General features: G+C 35.7%; 3 protein-coding genes across 3 annotated transcripts; all 3 read left to right on the forward strand.

Moving 5' to 3' along the window:
- Positions 1-3,946: 3,946 nt before the first annotated feature.
- LOC145604519 (uncharacterized) lies at positions 3,947-8,273 on the forward strand. The gene is made up of 8 exons (XM_081660407.1): positions 3,947-4,014; positions 5,146-5,481; positions 5,592-5,766; positions 6,275-6,455; positions 6,546-6,629; positions 6,835-6,942; positions 7,383-7,649; positions 7,938-8,273. The coding sequence occupies exons 2-8, from the start codon at positions 5,178-5,180 to the stop codon at positions 8,049-8,051; spliced, it is 1,233 nt and encodes a 410-aa protein (XP_081516533.1). The 5' UTR covers positions 3,947-4,014; positions 5,146-5,177; the 3' UTR covers positions 8,052-8,273.
- Positions 8,274-9,412: 1,139 nt separating this feature from the next.
- LOC145604525 (pathogenesis-related protein PRB1-3-like) lies at positions 9,413-9,958 on the forward strand. Its single transcript, XM_081660413.1, has one exon. It carries the CDS (start codon positions 9,413-9,415, stop codon positions 9,929-9,931), a length of 519 nt encoding a protein of 172 aa, XP_081516539.1. The 3' UTR covers positions 9,932-9,958.
- A 3,043-nt stretch (positions 9,959-13,001) lies between these two features.
- LOC145603816 (uncharacterized) lies at positions 13,002-15,405 on the forward strand. Its single transcript, XM_081659803.1, has 6 exons — positions 13,002-13,006; positions 13,095-13,275; positions 13,379-13,424; positions 13,675-13,784; positions 14,559-14,828; positions 15,197-15,405. The coding sequence occupies exons 1-6, from the start codon at positions 13,002-13,004 to the stop codon at positions 15,308-15,310; spliced, it is 726 nt and encodes a 241-aa protein (XP_081515929.1). The 3' UTR covers positions 15,311-15,405.
- The last annotated feature ends 153 nt before the right edge of the window (positions 15,406-15,558 follow it).

The raw sequence follows: 15,558 nt of genomic DNA on the forward strand, positions 1-15,558 counted from the left end.
GTGTACAGTTAAATCAAAACCAAAAAAAAAATAAATAAAAAAAATCAAGAAATTATATACATTTTCGTTTTTAATTATTTTTACTCGTATTAGGAGATGTTTGGTATTAATATTGGAAATGGAATTAAAAGGAAACAAATAAGAGTGGAATTAGTCACCGTTAGTGGTGGGCATGGGCCGTGCCGGGCCTGCCGTGGGCCGTGCCTAGGCGGGCCATGAACAGTGTCGTGCCGGGCCGTGCCGGCCCACGGTGGAGGCGGGCCGTGCCGTGCCGTGCCGGCCTTCAAGGTTTCCCTGTCCACGGCACGGCACGGCCCACCGTGCCGGTCGTGCCGTGCCGGGCCGCCCGTCGTGCCGGCCCACGGTGGAGGCGGGCCGTGCCGGCCACCGTGCCGGCCCACGGGCCACGGCTTACCCTTTTTTCTTTTTTTTTTTTAAAAAAAAAAATTAAAAAAAACTTTAAAAAAACTTGAATTTTTTTTATGAAAGAAAAAATTGAATTGAATAATTATACAATTTAATATTTGAATTTAATAATTATTAAATTTTTTATGGAGTTAAGTTATATTAAATATTGTTTAAATTATATTAATATTTATTGTTCATTCATAATTTACTATATATCATATTATTCATATAACTATATAAGTATTAGACAAAAATTAAATAACAATATAACATATTCCATAAAATTAAAAGTTGAAAAAATTCATTCATAAAAATTTATTAAGTAAAAGATAATATGAAGTACAAGGGTACAACTAACAATAATTGATGAATAACTTATTTTGTTATTTTATTATACGGCTAATGTTAATAGAGTACATAGCCAACATAGGAAATACTAACATTTTCACTAATTAATAGAGTACATAGGAAATACTAGAATTTTCGCTAATTAATATTAATTCTCGAGTTGTTGGTAATCTTCAATCAAGGTCTTCATTATCTTCTTCGTCTTCATCTTCGGCTTCATGTTCACTAGCTAATGCGGAGGAGCTAGTTGAACCAGAACGATCGGAACCATCGATGTTGTCGTTGGCCGTAAAAGTACGATCTTGGATGCGTTCTTGGGCATCCATCCAATCCTTCAAGCAAACACACATTTCTAGTGTTTCGGGCTTCAAACTTGTTCTTCTATCGTCTAGAACCCTTCCCGAAGCACTAAAAGCTCGTTCCGAGGCAACGGAGGAGGCTTGGATGCTGAAAATATCACGTGCCATTGCCGCCAAAATTGGATGCTTTGTGCTTTGGGATTTCCACCAATCTAGGATGTCCATCCCCAACCTCGAATCTTCGTCCAAGCCTTTCATGAAGTCGTAGTTTAAGTACATTTGCAACTCCGAAACATCGCTTTGTGTTCGCCTTGATGATGATCCACTACCTGAAAACTTAGATAACATGTTAGCAGCTTGGGCCGCCAAACTTTTGCCCGTTTTACTTACGCTTTTGGATGTTTGAGAAGGGGCAAAATGAGTGACGGTTCCATATTTAGATTCATAAACTCTATATAACTCAAAAAATTTATCTTTCACATGATTTTTATATTGTTCGACACCATCACCGAGTTGCATGCATTCATAGTAAATATCAATTAGCATAAATGTGCCATCATACTTTGATCTAGGATCTAAAATAGAAAGTAGTTTTTATGTAATTAAGTAGTTCCAAGTATACAACAATAATAATAATAATAATAATAATAATAATAATAATAATAATAATAATAATAATAATAATAATAATAATAATAATAATAACAATAATAATAACAATAACAATAACAATAACAAATTAAAATAAAGTTGAGTTAGATCTTACAATGACGCTTCAATGCTTTCCCAAATTTATAATTTCTCGAATTTATAATTTCCCGAAATTATAATTTCCCGAATGTAAATATAACAATTTTTTTTTTTTTTTTTGGTAGTAGACTAATAATATTAAAAATGTAAAATTTATAATAGAATAAGAGATTAAGAAATATTAAGAGATTATAATTTATAAATTATAATATATGAGAATAAGAGAGTAAGAGAGTAAGAGAATGAGATGAGAAGATGAGTATTGAGTTGTGGAAAGAATTGGAAGTTGAGGGTGGTATTTATAGGTGAAAATAGAGCCGTTTATAGCCGTTTATAGCCGTTTATGGCCGTTGGAGGGAAAAAACAAGAGCAGCGCCAGTTTATAGCCGTTAGCCCGCGGGCCGTGCCTGCGGGCCGTGCCTGCGGGCCGTGCCTGCGGGCCGTGCCTGCGGGCCGTGCCACGGGCTATTGGCCGGGCTCGTGCCGTGCCGGGCCACTTTTGGGTTTTTTTTCACCGCAGCCCGCACGAGGCACGAGGGGCGTGCCATCGTGCCGGGCCGGGCCTGCCGTCGGGCCGTGCCGTGCCGGGCCATCCTCGTGCCGTGCCCGGGCCGCCCGCGTGCTGACCCGGCCCATGCCCAGCTCTAGTCACCGTCATTTAACTCTTACATTTTTACTTGTCTGTTTTAACCATGAAAATAAATCATTCCGCGCTTGTTCTCATTGACTGAACTCAGCTGAACTGAACTCAACTGAACTGAAGTGAACTGAGCTGAACTGAACTGAACTGAGCTGAACTGAAATGAATATTTTATAAGAGAAGGAAATTAGGAGCTGAACTGAATTGAAATGAATATTTTATAAGAGAATGAAATTAGGAGCTGAACTGAACTGAACTGAATTTCAACGTAAGGGTCTGTTCACTTAAGCTTAATTTCAGTTCAGTTCAACTCCAATCAATTCAGTTCAGCTCTTAATTTCCTTATCTCATAAAATATTCATTTTAGCTATATTCAGTTCACTTCAGCTCCAATCATTTCAGTTCAGCTCAATTCAGTAAATGTGAACAGATCCTTAAACATAACTCAATTTCTTTTTGTTAAATGAGGGTAAGGGTGATTTTTACGTTAGGCTTAAGAGAGATAAGTAGCTAGGTGGGACCCGTAAAAAAAAAAGTACGAGTAGCTAGGTGGGAAAATAATACGAGTAGTAATTATTAAACCAAAATCTTTTAACTAAAACTTGATATATGTAATGATTTTTTTTTTATTTTTTTTTATTTTTTTTTTTACGGGAAATGATTTAATTTAATTTGTTTCTAATTAAAAAAAATACTCTTATCAACCATGTTCTTATTGTTTTGGTGCTATTTCGACCTGTGCTCAAGTCAATGGCAAGTGGGCTTTGTATGTAGTTGGACCATACCTTGTAAGACAATAGCAACTAGCAAAACATTATGAACAGGATGGTCTGGTGGAGTATCTCCTTGATTGGTCTTCATTACGAATGACTCAATCATGGGGGTTTATGAGACGAGACAACTCACGAACTACTCGAGTCCGAGTCGGTCAAAACTCAATCGAGATTGACTCAAAATGTTAATAAGTTGAGTCGAGTAGCTTATTAGACTCGAGAGCTCGTGAAAAACTCGAATTTCTTTAAATAATATTATTCACTAAAAACTAAAATATTTTGATAGAATTATGTTTACACTAATAATTACAGTACTAAATAAAACATTGTTTTTGTACTCATATCATCATATGTATATTTCTCAAATGATAAAATTAAAGAGAATGAAAAAATGTCACACTAAATAGAGAGTTCTACTAAGACGGATCAAATTGCAAGCTACTCGAGATTGACTCCGTTAAATTTGGCCAAAACTCAACTCGGCCAAAACTCGACTCCATATATTAATGAGTTGAGTCGAGCTACCCCAAACTCGAACTTAACTCGCATCATAAGCACCCTAAACTCAACAAGCGGGTCAAGTCGTTTGTTTATGACTTTATGAGTATGTTGATTGAAGCCCAAACTGTTACTCCGTATTTGATATGGGTCGAATTGTTTACCTGCTGCTCGACCCAACTTGACCCGTATTCAGGTCTAGAAGAAACGGACAGAGGAATTGCATAGTTTGTTGATTTTGTTCTGTCTCTGGTAAAATTCACAAGCATCCAAGAAGATGGTTTGCTAACTTAATTTGGTAATTTTCTCTCTTCTACTGCTCATTTTTTACAATGTTAACTTCTACTCGTATTTTATAGTAATTGTTGCATCAATAATCAGGGTTTTGGGTTTTATCTCTGGGGTTTTAGGCAAGTGTAAAACCCTAACCTAGCAGTAAGAGAAAATGTCATTAAATTTTGCATCTTTATGGTTTTATTTGCATAATTGTTGGTTTATATCTCTAGACATGAATAAATATATGTAAAACTGTATGATTTTCTGTGAAGTTTGATTGTTTGAGGAAATGGGGTAATTTTGATTTACTAGTTACTTCTAAATTCTCATGTTTGAGTAACACCAATTTTTTTTTTTTTTTTTTTTTTTTTTTTTTTTTTTTTTTTTTTTCTGGAAAGTTAATGTAATATGCTATTTTTGTTGTTAATTTGTCAATAATTGGGAATTTTGGCTAACCTCTATTAATTAATCTGAATTATGGGGTTTAGTTTTAGTATACTTTGCTGAGTTTATTGTTCACTGTTGGGAATGTTTACCCATTTATCCTTTCTGTTGAGAAATTTGGATTCAAACCCGAAATCGTAATGGCCCGCTGTATGAATGTATCGAACAGATTATTCGTTTCAGTTTTGGGTATAAACGTATAATCAAGATAAATTGTGTGAAAATGAGCTGCTGGATATGCTTGTCAAGATCATGATTGACCTTTGTGCATGAAGATGTGATTCAATTTGGACAGGATTATTAGTTTCTATGTATTTTCGAATATGGTTACCAATTCTGGACATAGTTTGATGCCTGAACCATGGTATGTGTTGTGGGCATGAAATCCATACATAGAAACTTAGAAGATTCTATGTGATAATTCTAGATGCTCAATGCTGCTTTGTTTCACTTGTTGATGAAATTCTTTAATTCTAAAGCATTCCTTGTGTGTGACAAGACTGACAGCATTGTAAAAGACTTAAAATGATGTTCGACATTTAAAGATGTTCCAGTCAGAATTACTGGAAACTAAATGTTATATGAGGATATGTTGCTTAATTAGGAACCTTTAGTCTTTAGTCTGCATTCAAAATACTCCGAAGTTAATTAAAGATTAGCAGCCCGATAGTAGGATTGGTCAGATGCTAATATCAGTTTCACTTCTCAGGCATTTGGTGATTAAATTTGGCAACTTTGTTGATGGCTTACATAGCTCCGCATAAACGGTTGTCAAAGAACCAAGAGGGTCCCCCTCCTAAGCCTGTGCTTCCTAACTTCAAGAAGAGTCTTGATTTAAACTCATCAAGATCAAGTTCTGATAAGAGGAGGGAAAAGATTACCACATATGCAAAGAACATTGTTTATGCTAGTCACTCTATATCAAGATGGCTGGCAATTCCATCAATGGATGACGTGCAGCTTTTGTCTTCATTAAGCTTGGCACCAGTTAACTTTCAATCTACAGAGTTTAAACCTGGAGATAAGTTATTCAGTTTAGTTAATGGTCAGTTTCACTCTGCAATAACCTTCCCTGTTTTCCCCTCCTAGATTTCCTCAACATTTATATTAGGTGCTATGTGGTGCATTATCTAAATTTTTATTTAATCATGTTAGACAACCATGACACTAAGAACTGTCACTCGGAGCATATGTGGAAATCGGTTGCTGAAACTGTACATGCAGATCTGCTTTCAGCTTTTCAGAATGTAAGAAATGAATTGGTGGATCAAAATCTGGAAAAATCCAAGACAGCTATTGTTGCTCGATTTGGCAAAGTGCTTTTTCGTCGGTAATAGTCATTCTGTTTCTTACTCTCACTAATTGTGTGCTTGTTGCCTTGATGTTCACTCTTCTTAGTTCTTACCTTTCTTTGGGGATGTGAGTTGTTTAGATGGCTGAAGTTGCCTAAATGGTTATTCTTTTGAAATTTCTATTCTGTACTCGTGTATCGGAATATTTATCAAAATGTGGGTAAACATTTTTTGTGACATTTTTATAGTGGCAAGTGCAAGTGAGTTTGCTTGTTTTCCATAAACTTACTGCAATCATCTTGGTTAACTTTTGAGGGAAAATAGGTTAGTGTGTGGCTTTAATTTCTGGCCTATAAACCCCTATTCATACGAAATGAGGTGTTAAACATATATGTTGTCAGCTCTGCTATGTGCACATGTCATATCTGTTTTATTAACTCAGAGAAAAGCACCTTGATGTTCTCTGTGAGGGATTTGAGCTGCAAAACCTTCCTGGTGATGCTGAATCTGATGATTTAAGGGTTTGTAATATATCTTGTGGTGCAGGAATCCTTCATCCAACCTAGATCTGGTCAAGGAAAACCCGGTTTCTGAGTCCTGTATAAAGCAGTTGAAAAGAATGTTCTATACTAACGTTTCTGCAGAATACATGAAACACATTAAAGAGGCAGTTTTGCCAGAGATCGATGTTCAATTTAAGGAAGAAAAAGACGTATATCGTGTAAAGGTATCTGCTGAATTTTCAATGTTGTTCTTGTTTCCACTAGTATGACATGGCACTTGTTTTGGTTAAAATCTTATTTAATTTGTTTTTCAGCTTGCTGATGCCAAACGACCGGATTCAATCGTATCTTGCAAATGCAGAGTTCATAAAGATGAAGAGAAACTTGAACTTTACAAGGCAAGTGCTTTAATCTTAGCTGTTCAAAGCACGAGTTGGGTAGAATGGCTTCTCTTACTCTAAACCCATTTCTTAATGGCAGTTTCACTTTGTTCTGGGGTTGTAGTTTATGTATACCATGTAATTTTGGAATTTCACCCCACTCTACATGATTAGTCTCTGCTGTTAGCTTCCTAGCTTTGACTTTCGGGTTTCTGGTTTGTAGATTGAGTTAAACCCAGTACGACATCTGATTGTTGATATGTCTTGCCTTGTAAGTAATGTGGATCTACGGTTGGCACTCTGCACAAAGAAGATCCTAACAGCTCTCCAGGTAAGTTGCTGCGGTATCTATTTTGTAATTATTGATTAAGTGTGGTCTTGGTGCTTATAGGATTTGTGCTTTTCTGGCTATTCTTTTCCAGGTCATTTGTTGATGTTCTTGTCATATCTTTGGAGCTACCTTTTAGTTTTCCCTACATTGCATGAGTTTAAGTTTCACTCTATTGTTATATGGTGCTCCTGAGTCCGGAGCACAGCTGCACAAGCATACCAATTTAGAGTTGAAATAATCATGATAAATAATTGATATGTATACAATTATACATTGCATATTCATTAGAAATATGGAACGTTTTTAACTTAAGGGCATGTTGGTTAGTGTTTCTAACTTTCCATGACTGCATTCTGCTGTTTATTATCTATTATTCGAATTATGTATTTCAGTATTTGGGCTGTTACTAACTCTATTGCTTTGTATCATGCATTGTCTAGGAAGAAGAGGTGCAAGAAATAAAAACTCTGATTAGCTCGGCAATATTCGACCCAAATGTGAAAGGTGGTCTTAGATGGTCTCTTGGGAAAAGCAAGTCTGGAGGTCAGTTCAGCGTTGTTAACGTGTGGCACACCAAGACTGAAACTTATCGTAACCCATCTATAAGGTTTAAACTGAGAGAAGCTGATCGATATGATTTCCTTACTTCAACGGGTGAAGTTACAAGGGAAATTGTTATGCGGCTGACACAGATAGAGTACCTACTGGTAAGACCTGTTTCTTTTAAAACAAGTTTTCGGATTTGAAACTTAATCAATGTTATGATTATAACTATTGAAAAACAAAGAAGAAACTCCTAAACATTTTCAAAGCTATGTTGGATGCAAAATCTTTTTTTTTTGTTAGCTGATGTGTATGATGTAATGAATGATAGTTACTGCCTCACTATTGTGTTAGTTTGTTCCTTTGGTTGTGAAAGATTATATTGTCTTTGCTGCATTTATGGTAAACTAGGCTGTCCTTTAATCACATGCTTTTATGTACAATTTTTTCAGGAGCAGGGAAGTGAAGCTAAAAGTGTTTTGGCCGTGCTTGAAGATGTGCTGAAATTGATTCAGAACCATTTCCTAGCTTGGGAAGGCAGTCTGGTCTCCTGCACTGAATCGTAATAGACTATATTATATCTTGTTTCACTGAATCGATTCGCAACCACTTCCTAGCATGGGAGGGCAGTATAGTCTCCTGCAGTGAATCGTAATATCCCAAGTAATATCTTGTCTTCTCGTGTACTCTACTGCTTGTCTGCTTGTAGTATTCTATCAGTTCCTCAGTGCTTGCAATACTTGTGTATATACGTGGCTTATGAAAATTTGTTGGGAGTACAATAAAAAAATTGTGATCCCTTGTTATATTAGAAATTGTTGCAAGTACTTAGAAACCACCGAAAGAGACACCACCGAGAGAGACGAAGTGTTGTGAGTATTTAAGAACGCAATCTCCTTGTACTTTGCAATTTCGCATCACACAGTATACACATCACATGTGAAGCGACAAGATCCTTCATCTTCATATACGTTCTACATCTAGGGCAGCTAGAAGAAAAGTGTATCTTGACGCTTAAAGTTGGGAGTATGCATGTTATCCTTACTTAAAGGTGCTGAAACTATTACATACTCATATCTTGTTACTGAAGAATCAAGATGAAGTAAACCATTTATCATAAATGTCAACTTAAAATTTTTTGTGCAATAAAGTCAATTTGTTAATCCAATTCTAAGCTAGTCCTAGTAAGTTAATCATATTATTTCATCAATTTTTCGTTTGTAACCTTCTGATCCTTTCTACAAATGGACCAAATCTAAGGTGAAGAATACATTTGACAATTAAGATCTTAGATGACTTATAAAAGACACTATCTATACTAAAAAGTAAGTAAAATTTTAGGCAAAATTAAGGTTATCCAATACCCCCGTATAAAAATGGAGTTACCGTCGAGCAATGAGGTTATTAAGGCTTATTAAAAGGTATGTTTATATGAACCCTACGTGAGCAATGAGGTTATTAAGGGTAAAAGGGCTATGAACAATACATATTATAACCGTTATAAGCAATGAGATTGTTGTAAGTATATATGTAAAAAAAATTCTAAAGTGGATAATGGTTGGGCGATTATTTCAAACCATCAATTGAGTGTGTAATGCATCATACAAAAGGTATTTATTTATCATCTAATAGCCTGAAAGGTACGAGAAAGTCATGGTATTTCGTGTAGTAGAAGTAATAAAATCCATTTAGCAGCTTAATCTTCAATCAACTAATGTAAAATCCATGTGCTATGATTTGATTCAATGTCAAGCAATTATATTACTCAGCAAAGAACTTCATCCTATACAATTAAATACATCAATTCAAACTATCTATCTTTGAAAACAATGTTCCTACTAAGTTTATGCAACTTTTCTGGATTCTATATAAGACTCTACATCAAACCCAAACAATTCAAATTATTCATTAACCAAAAATGCTTAATATGGCAAAAACTTTGCAAATCCTAAGCTCACTCTTTCTATCCATTTCAATACTAATCATCCTGATCCAAATCAAACCCGCTAAAGCAAGGATTAACACGACAGAATTCATAAACGAGGTCCTAGATGGGCATAATGCTGCTAGAAAAGCAGTAGGGGTTCCACCTCTGAGGTGGGAAAATTTGCTTGCAAAATATGCACAGATATACTCGTCTAGGCAGAGGCGAAAGGACTGCAAACTGATCCATTCTACCAGTCCATTCGGGGAAAATTTGTTCTGGGGTTCAGGGAAACGATGGACTGCAAAGGATGCAGTCGCAGCATGGGTGGATGAGAAGCAATGGTATGACTATAGTAGCAACAGCTGTACTAGTGGATATGATTGTGGACACTACACTCAGGCTGTATGGAAGCAAACTATATTGGTCGGATGCTCCAAGATTATATGTGACAGCGGCGATTCATTCATAACCTGCGAGTACTATCCTACAGGAAATTATGTAGGGGAAAAGCCGTACTAGAGTCATAATTTACATGCCTAAAGTCAGTGTGTTTGTTAGTTTTGATTACTCCGAATGAGGAGCTGTATGTTTCCAGTAATACCTTAAATTTGATAGTGATATTATGTTTATGTGCCTTAATTATGTGTATTAGTACATGTTGGGTAATCAGTGACAAAGGGGCTGATACATATCAGACCCTCAGAGAGTTGTTCCTGTTTTCTGAAGTTCCTTCAGAGTGCTGTCAGAAATAGAGTCCTGATCAAACAATCAGCAATAAAAATTTCATGTTTTGCTCTTTTCAGAATGGGAATTGATTTTTGCACTAAAATAGTATATTTCTGTAATCGTTTTGGAATTGGTTAGAGTATATATTTAATGAGTAAAATGACAGAGTGAAAGTTGTTTGCCCTTTAAAATGTATTTGCTGATTTACTGCTACCAAAAGAACCATCTCCTCTAAGAGACTAAGACCCCTTACACACGTACGAGTACGTGCAAGGGAGGCTTCCAAGTTCGAACCTGCCATACGAGTATACGACCCATACCTTATAAGACTAGACCACATTGGTTTTCCGACTTTTCCCCTCTATCTAATAGGTGTTCTTGTAGCACATACTTGACTATTGCCATTTTTTTTTGAAACAACTTGAGTATTAACATCTATAGTTTTGATATCCTCATATTATCAACAAGATCTTTTTGTTTCTTTCAAAAAAAAAAAAAACAAAAAAAAAAAAAAAAAAAACAGGATTTTTTTGTATGATTTTGTTTACTAAATGAAACTTATTTTTACTACATACTCCGTACTTATTTTACTGCTCATATACTCAGTGTAAAAAGAAACGACTTTCCTCAAAACGCCAAAAGTTCCCCAAAGAATTGTTGGGGTTGACGACTTGCAAATATCAAAACTTTTGTTTTCCTAAAAAAAAAAAAAATCAAAACTTTTGGTGCAACTCTCTAGCTTATTTATCTTCAACAAGCATAACAATTGGGTTTTTAATTCTCAACTCATCAGATAATCTTGCAGTAAGAGAAATTTGCCATCAAATTTACCTTTTTATTGCTTTATTTTGTTATTATATGTTGTCTTTAATTTGCAGTAAGATAAAATGCATGCTTTTTCTGATACCCTGAGTTATTTGTTTATTTGATTTCCTGAGTAATTTGTTTGTGCATTAAAGTTGGGCATTTTTTTTCTTTCTAAAACTTAGAGAAGATGTATTTTTGTTTCAACTAAATTTCCATGTTTAAGAACATCACATGCAAACTTTTCATATAAATTGGCATTTTATGATTATCCCAATTACCCTAAAGAGCTAGCCTGGATTATGGGTCTAGTTTTAGTATTCCTGCTATAATGAGGATGTCTTAATTATGGGTCTAGTTTTGTGTTCTTGCTGGGACTGAATGATGGGTAATTTCTGTGAATTTTTTTTTTTTTTGTCAAATTGGGTTGCAGATTCTGGAAATAGTTTGTTGCTTGAATTGTGGAAATTTTGTTGGAGGCGCGCTTAGTATGCCCCTGTGTGATCAATCTTGATGCCCTTAGCTGGTTGCGCTTAGTATGCCCATGTGTGATCAATCTTGATGCCCTTGAGCTGCTTTCTTTCACCTGTTGTAGTATATAACTTTATTTGATTCTTCTTTATTTGATTCTTAAGATTGGCATTATTGGTATATGAGGCTATATTGTTAAAGACTGTAAATGATGTTTGAAAACAATGGCATTGGATGAAGGAATAGTTGAGGAGTAGCTCTAGAGTTACAAATATTGGTCGCGGGTAGATTCCAAGATGTTGTTATGGTTTCTGACTTTGGAGTCTGATCTATGCAATTCAAAGTTTAATAAGAAGTTAATACTTTTATGTGGATCTTTAGTTTTCGGTTTTCTTTAAAATGTCGTAGTCATTTTGCATATATATTATCAAGTTTTATGAAGCTCTCAAATTGATCAAGGTTTCTAAGTGTTGATCAAAGATTTTAAAAGCCCTTCATTGATACTGAGAATTTGTTCAGGTATTCATATAATATAACCTGTGATTCTCAGGCAATAAGTGATAGAATTTGCCAACTTTTGCCAATGGCTTACGTTCCTCCACACAAACGGCTGTCAAAGGCTCAAGAAGAGCCAACTCCTACACCTGCACATTTGCATTCTAATTTCAAGAAGAGTTTAAATCCAAATTCATCTAGATGTGGTTCTAATAGCAGGGCGGATAAAAGTATCTCATATGGGAAGAAAATTATTTATGCTAATCGCTCTATATCAAGATGGTTAGCAATTCCATCATTGGATGATGTGCAGCTTTCTTCTTCACTACTTTTGGCTCCAGTTTGCCTTGAATCCATGAAGCGGAAAACAGGAGAGAAAGCATTAACATTAGTTTATGGTCGTTCAATACAAGGTTCATGTCTTTTGCACAACAAATTCTTTACGGTTCCCCATTCCAGGTTTCCGTAATGGTGCGTTATTTAATTTGCTTTCTCAATTCTTCAGAGCACCATGGAAGTATTACCAGTCACTTGGAGCATGCATGGGCATCAGTTGCTAAAATTGTACACGCGGATCTGCTTTCAGCTTTTCAGAATGTAAGGAGTGAACTGGTGGATCAAAATCTGGAAGAAGTTAAGCCAACAATAGTTGCCCGATTTGGCAAAGTGCTTTTTCGTCGGTAGTAATCATTTCTATTTCATGCTCTCCCTGGTTTCTGTGCTTGATGCGTTGATATCAGCAATTCTTCTGTTTCTCCTGGAATGCGAGTTCAACGAATGATTGAAGTTGACTGATTTGGTTAATGCTCTTAATAGAACTGTTATGTAATTGTTTCTATACGTTCTTTATTGCATATTTAACTGAGACAAGTGCAAGGGACAAGGTGCCTGTGTGCTTTTTTTCCATAGACTTCTGCATCTGATTGCAGTCATTTTAGAGTCCATTTTTTAACTTCTATCTTGCTACTTGGTTAATTTTTGATGGAAAATAGGTTGTTGCGAAATTTTAAAGTTCTGTCCTATAGTGATCCCAATTTAAAGGAAATGAGATGTCAAAAGTATTATATCTGCTCTATTAGTTCAGAGAAGCACAATGTTGTATACTGATGAGGGATTGAGCAGAAAAACCTTGCTGGTGATGCAGATTATAAAGATCTATGGATTCATAATGATTTTGATGATGCAGAAATCCTTCATGCAACCAAGATTTTGTCAAGGAAAATTCGGTTTCTGAATCCTATATGAAGCAACTGAGAAGAATGTTCTACACTAATGTGCCTGCAGAATACATGGAACACATAAAAAACGCGAGTGTACCCGAGCTTGGTGTCCATTTTGAGGAGCAGAAAGAACTATATCACGTGAAGGTAATTGATGAATTTGCAAAGTTTCATGTAGATTCTTGTTTCTAGGTGCATGATCTTTAGCTATCTACTTATGACTGAAGTCTATTTTTATCTTATTTTTCAGCTAGCTGATGCCAGACGGCCTGATTCAACCATATCTTGCAAATGCAGAATCCAAAAAGATGAAAATAAGCTAAAACTCTACAAGGCATGTGTTTTGATTTTTGCTATGCTATTTAAAGCATGAATAGGCAGAGTGGATTATAGTACTCTGAACCCTTTTCTTATCGGCAACTGCTGGGAGTAAGCTTACATGTTAACTGGATTTGTGGTTTATATACATTGTTCAGTCGCTTTTTGAACCCTTTGTATTCTGTTTAGATAGCAATCTAGCTATTGACTTTCTGGTTTCTGGTTTGTAGATTGAGTTAAACCAAGTACGTCATCTGGTTGTGGATATATCTTGCCTTGAAAGTAATGTGGATCTAAGGTTGGCGCTTTGCAGAAAAAGGATCTTAACAGTTCTCCGAGTAAGTTGGTGCAGAATTTATTTTGTAACCATTGATTTAACTTTGTCTGAGTGCTCATTGGATTTATTCCTTTTTTAGCAACCATATGCAATAGAACTAGTTCCAATATTTTGTTGTAGGAAGTATACATAAGTCAAAGAAATATGAAACACTTTAAGAGACTTGCAGTTTGAGGAGGCCATATTGTAGGGGATAGCTTGTGCTTGACATCCCATACATCAGTAGTTGACTAGTTTCCCTTCAGAGTTTAGACTTTTGGTGCTTCACATTGATGTCATAGAGGTGCAAAAGCTTCCTTAAATTATCCATTCATCAAATCAGAGGTTGACCTCACTGCTCTCTTTTCATTTGCAGCGCTATTTGAGCAAGATAGTTGCCAATAGTACCCCTTTGCAGCCCAAAACCATTCAAAAAAAAAAAGACATGAAAAGGAAAAGCTATTATGTACTTGTAAATCACAAGGCACACTTTGCTGCTTATGAATATCGCGCTTACCTCAAAATCAATCTGATTCTAATGGAAAGTGAACATATTCTTGAAAGGTGTATGTTATATTACTGTACAATATCATAAGAAACAAGAAATAGCACACTCAAGTGGTGTACCAAGCCTATGGTTCTCCTGGGTTATTATATAATTTAAATGTTTCACTTGAGCGTATGTTGTTTTGTGTTCCTATAGCTGCATTCTGTTGTTGATTATCAAGTATCTAAATTGTTTATTCAAGCCCTTGAAAATTCTATTGACTTGTACTCCTTATCATGCATTTTCTAGGATGAAGATGTGAAAATTATAAAAGATTTAATAAATCTGGCAATACTTGACCCAACTGTGAAAGGCAGTCTTAGGTGGCCTCTCGGGAAAACCAATTGTGGAGGTCAATACACAGTGGTTGGGGTTTGGCACACTAAGACCGAAGCTTACAGTAGCTCACATATGAGGCTTAGATTGAGGGAGGCTGACCGATTTGATTTCATTACTTCAACTGGTGAAGTTACAAGAGAAGTTGCTCTGAAGCTGACAGGGATAACTAGGAACCTACTGGTAAGACCTGGTTTTTAACAGTAAGTTCTGGATTCAACTTCATGTGAATGAGTCTTGAATTAGGTGAAGCTTATATTATCCACGTTAAAGACTATTTGTAATGTAAGATGTTGATCATAATCATCTCAAAAAGTAAGATTTTACATTTTCAAAGCAATGTTGGATGCAAAAATCCTATCTTGCTGTTGAATATGCTAAGAAAGTTGCTTGTTACCTCATAGTGTTAGTCCTGGCTGCTCTGTATGACAGACTTCATTATTTGTATCTGCGTTTATGCAAACAGTCAGAATTTTTATCGAAAACAAATCTATGATAAGAAATCTAAAAAATTATTTGAGTTTAACTTGAGTTTTAATTATAATTTTCAGGAGCAGGGAAGTGAGGCTATAGGTGTCTTGTCTATGGTAGATAATGCTCTGAAGTTGATTCAGAATAATTTCCTAGCATGGGATGGCAGTTTGGTCTCTTGCAGTGCATCGTAATTTTTTGTTATGCCGTGTAAATCTGTTTATGTCAATTCATAGTTTTTTCATGATCAATCTGGCAGAGTGGCTGCTGGATTACTCATTATGCATGTACTCAGTTTAATCTTTAAGCATATATTCCGTACTACATTGACTTAAAGCCATCTTTCTTTCGAGATAATGATCACTGATTCACTGACACTATGTTTGGATAACAACAGTGAATAGAAAGTGAGTGGAAGGAAAAAGGGGATGATATAGGGAAA

This window comes from Chenopodium album, chromosome 22 (assembly GCF_948465745.1).
Source record: "Chenopodium album chromosome 22, dcCheAlbu1.1, whole genome shotgun sequence".
NCBI classification, from domain to species: Eukaryota; Viridiplantae; Streptophyta; class Magnoliopsida; order Caryophyllales; family Amaranthaceae; genus Chenopodium; species Chenopodium album.

Coding starts and splice junctions, on each gene's coding strand:
- LOC145604519 (XM_081660407.1), top strand. CDS start 5,178: ATGGCTTACATAGCTCCGCATAAACGGTTGTCAAAGAACCAAGAGGGT. Junction 5,482..5,591: donor GTTATTCAGTTTAGTTAATG/GTCAGTTTCACT, acceptor TAATCATGTTAG/ACAACCATGACACTAAGAAC. Junction 6,456..6,545: donor AAGACGTATATCGTGTAAAG/GTATCTGCTGAA, acceptor TTTGTTTTTCAG/CTTGCTGATGCCAAACGACC.
- LOC145604525 (XM_081660413.1), top strand. CDS start 9,413: ATGGCAAAAACTTTGCAAATCCTAAGCTCACTCTTTCTATCCATTTCA.
- LOC145603816 (XM_081659803.1), top strand. Junction 13,276..13,378: donor AAGAACTATATCACGTGAAG/GTAATTGATGAA, acceptor CTTATTTTTCAG/CTAGCTGATGCCAGACGGCC. Junction 13,425..13,674: donor AACCATATCTTGCAAATGCA/GAATCCAAAAAG, acceptor TTTCTGGTTTGT/AGATTGAGTTAAACCAAGTA.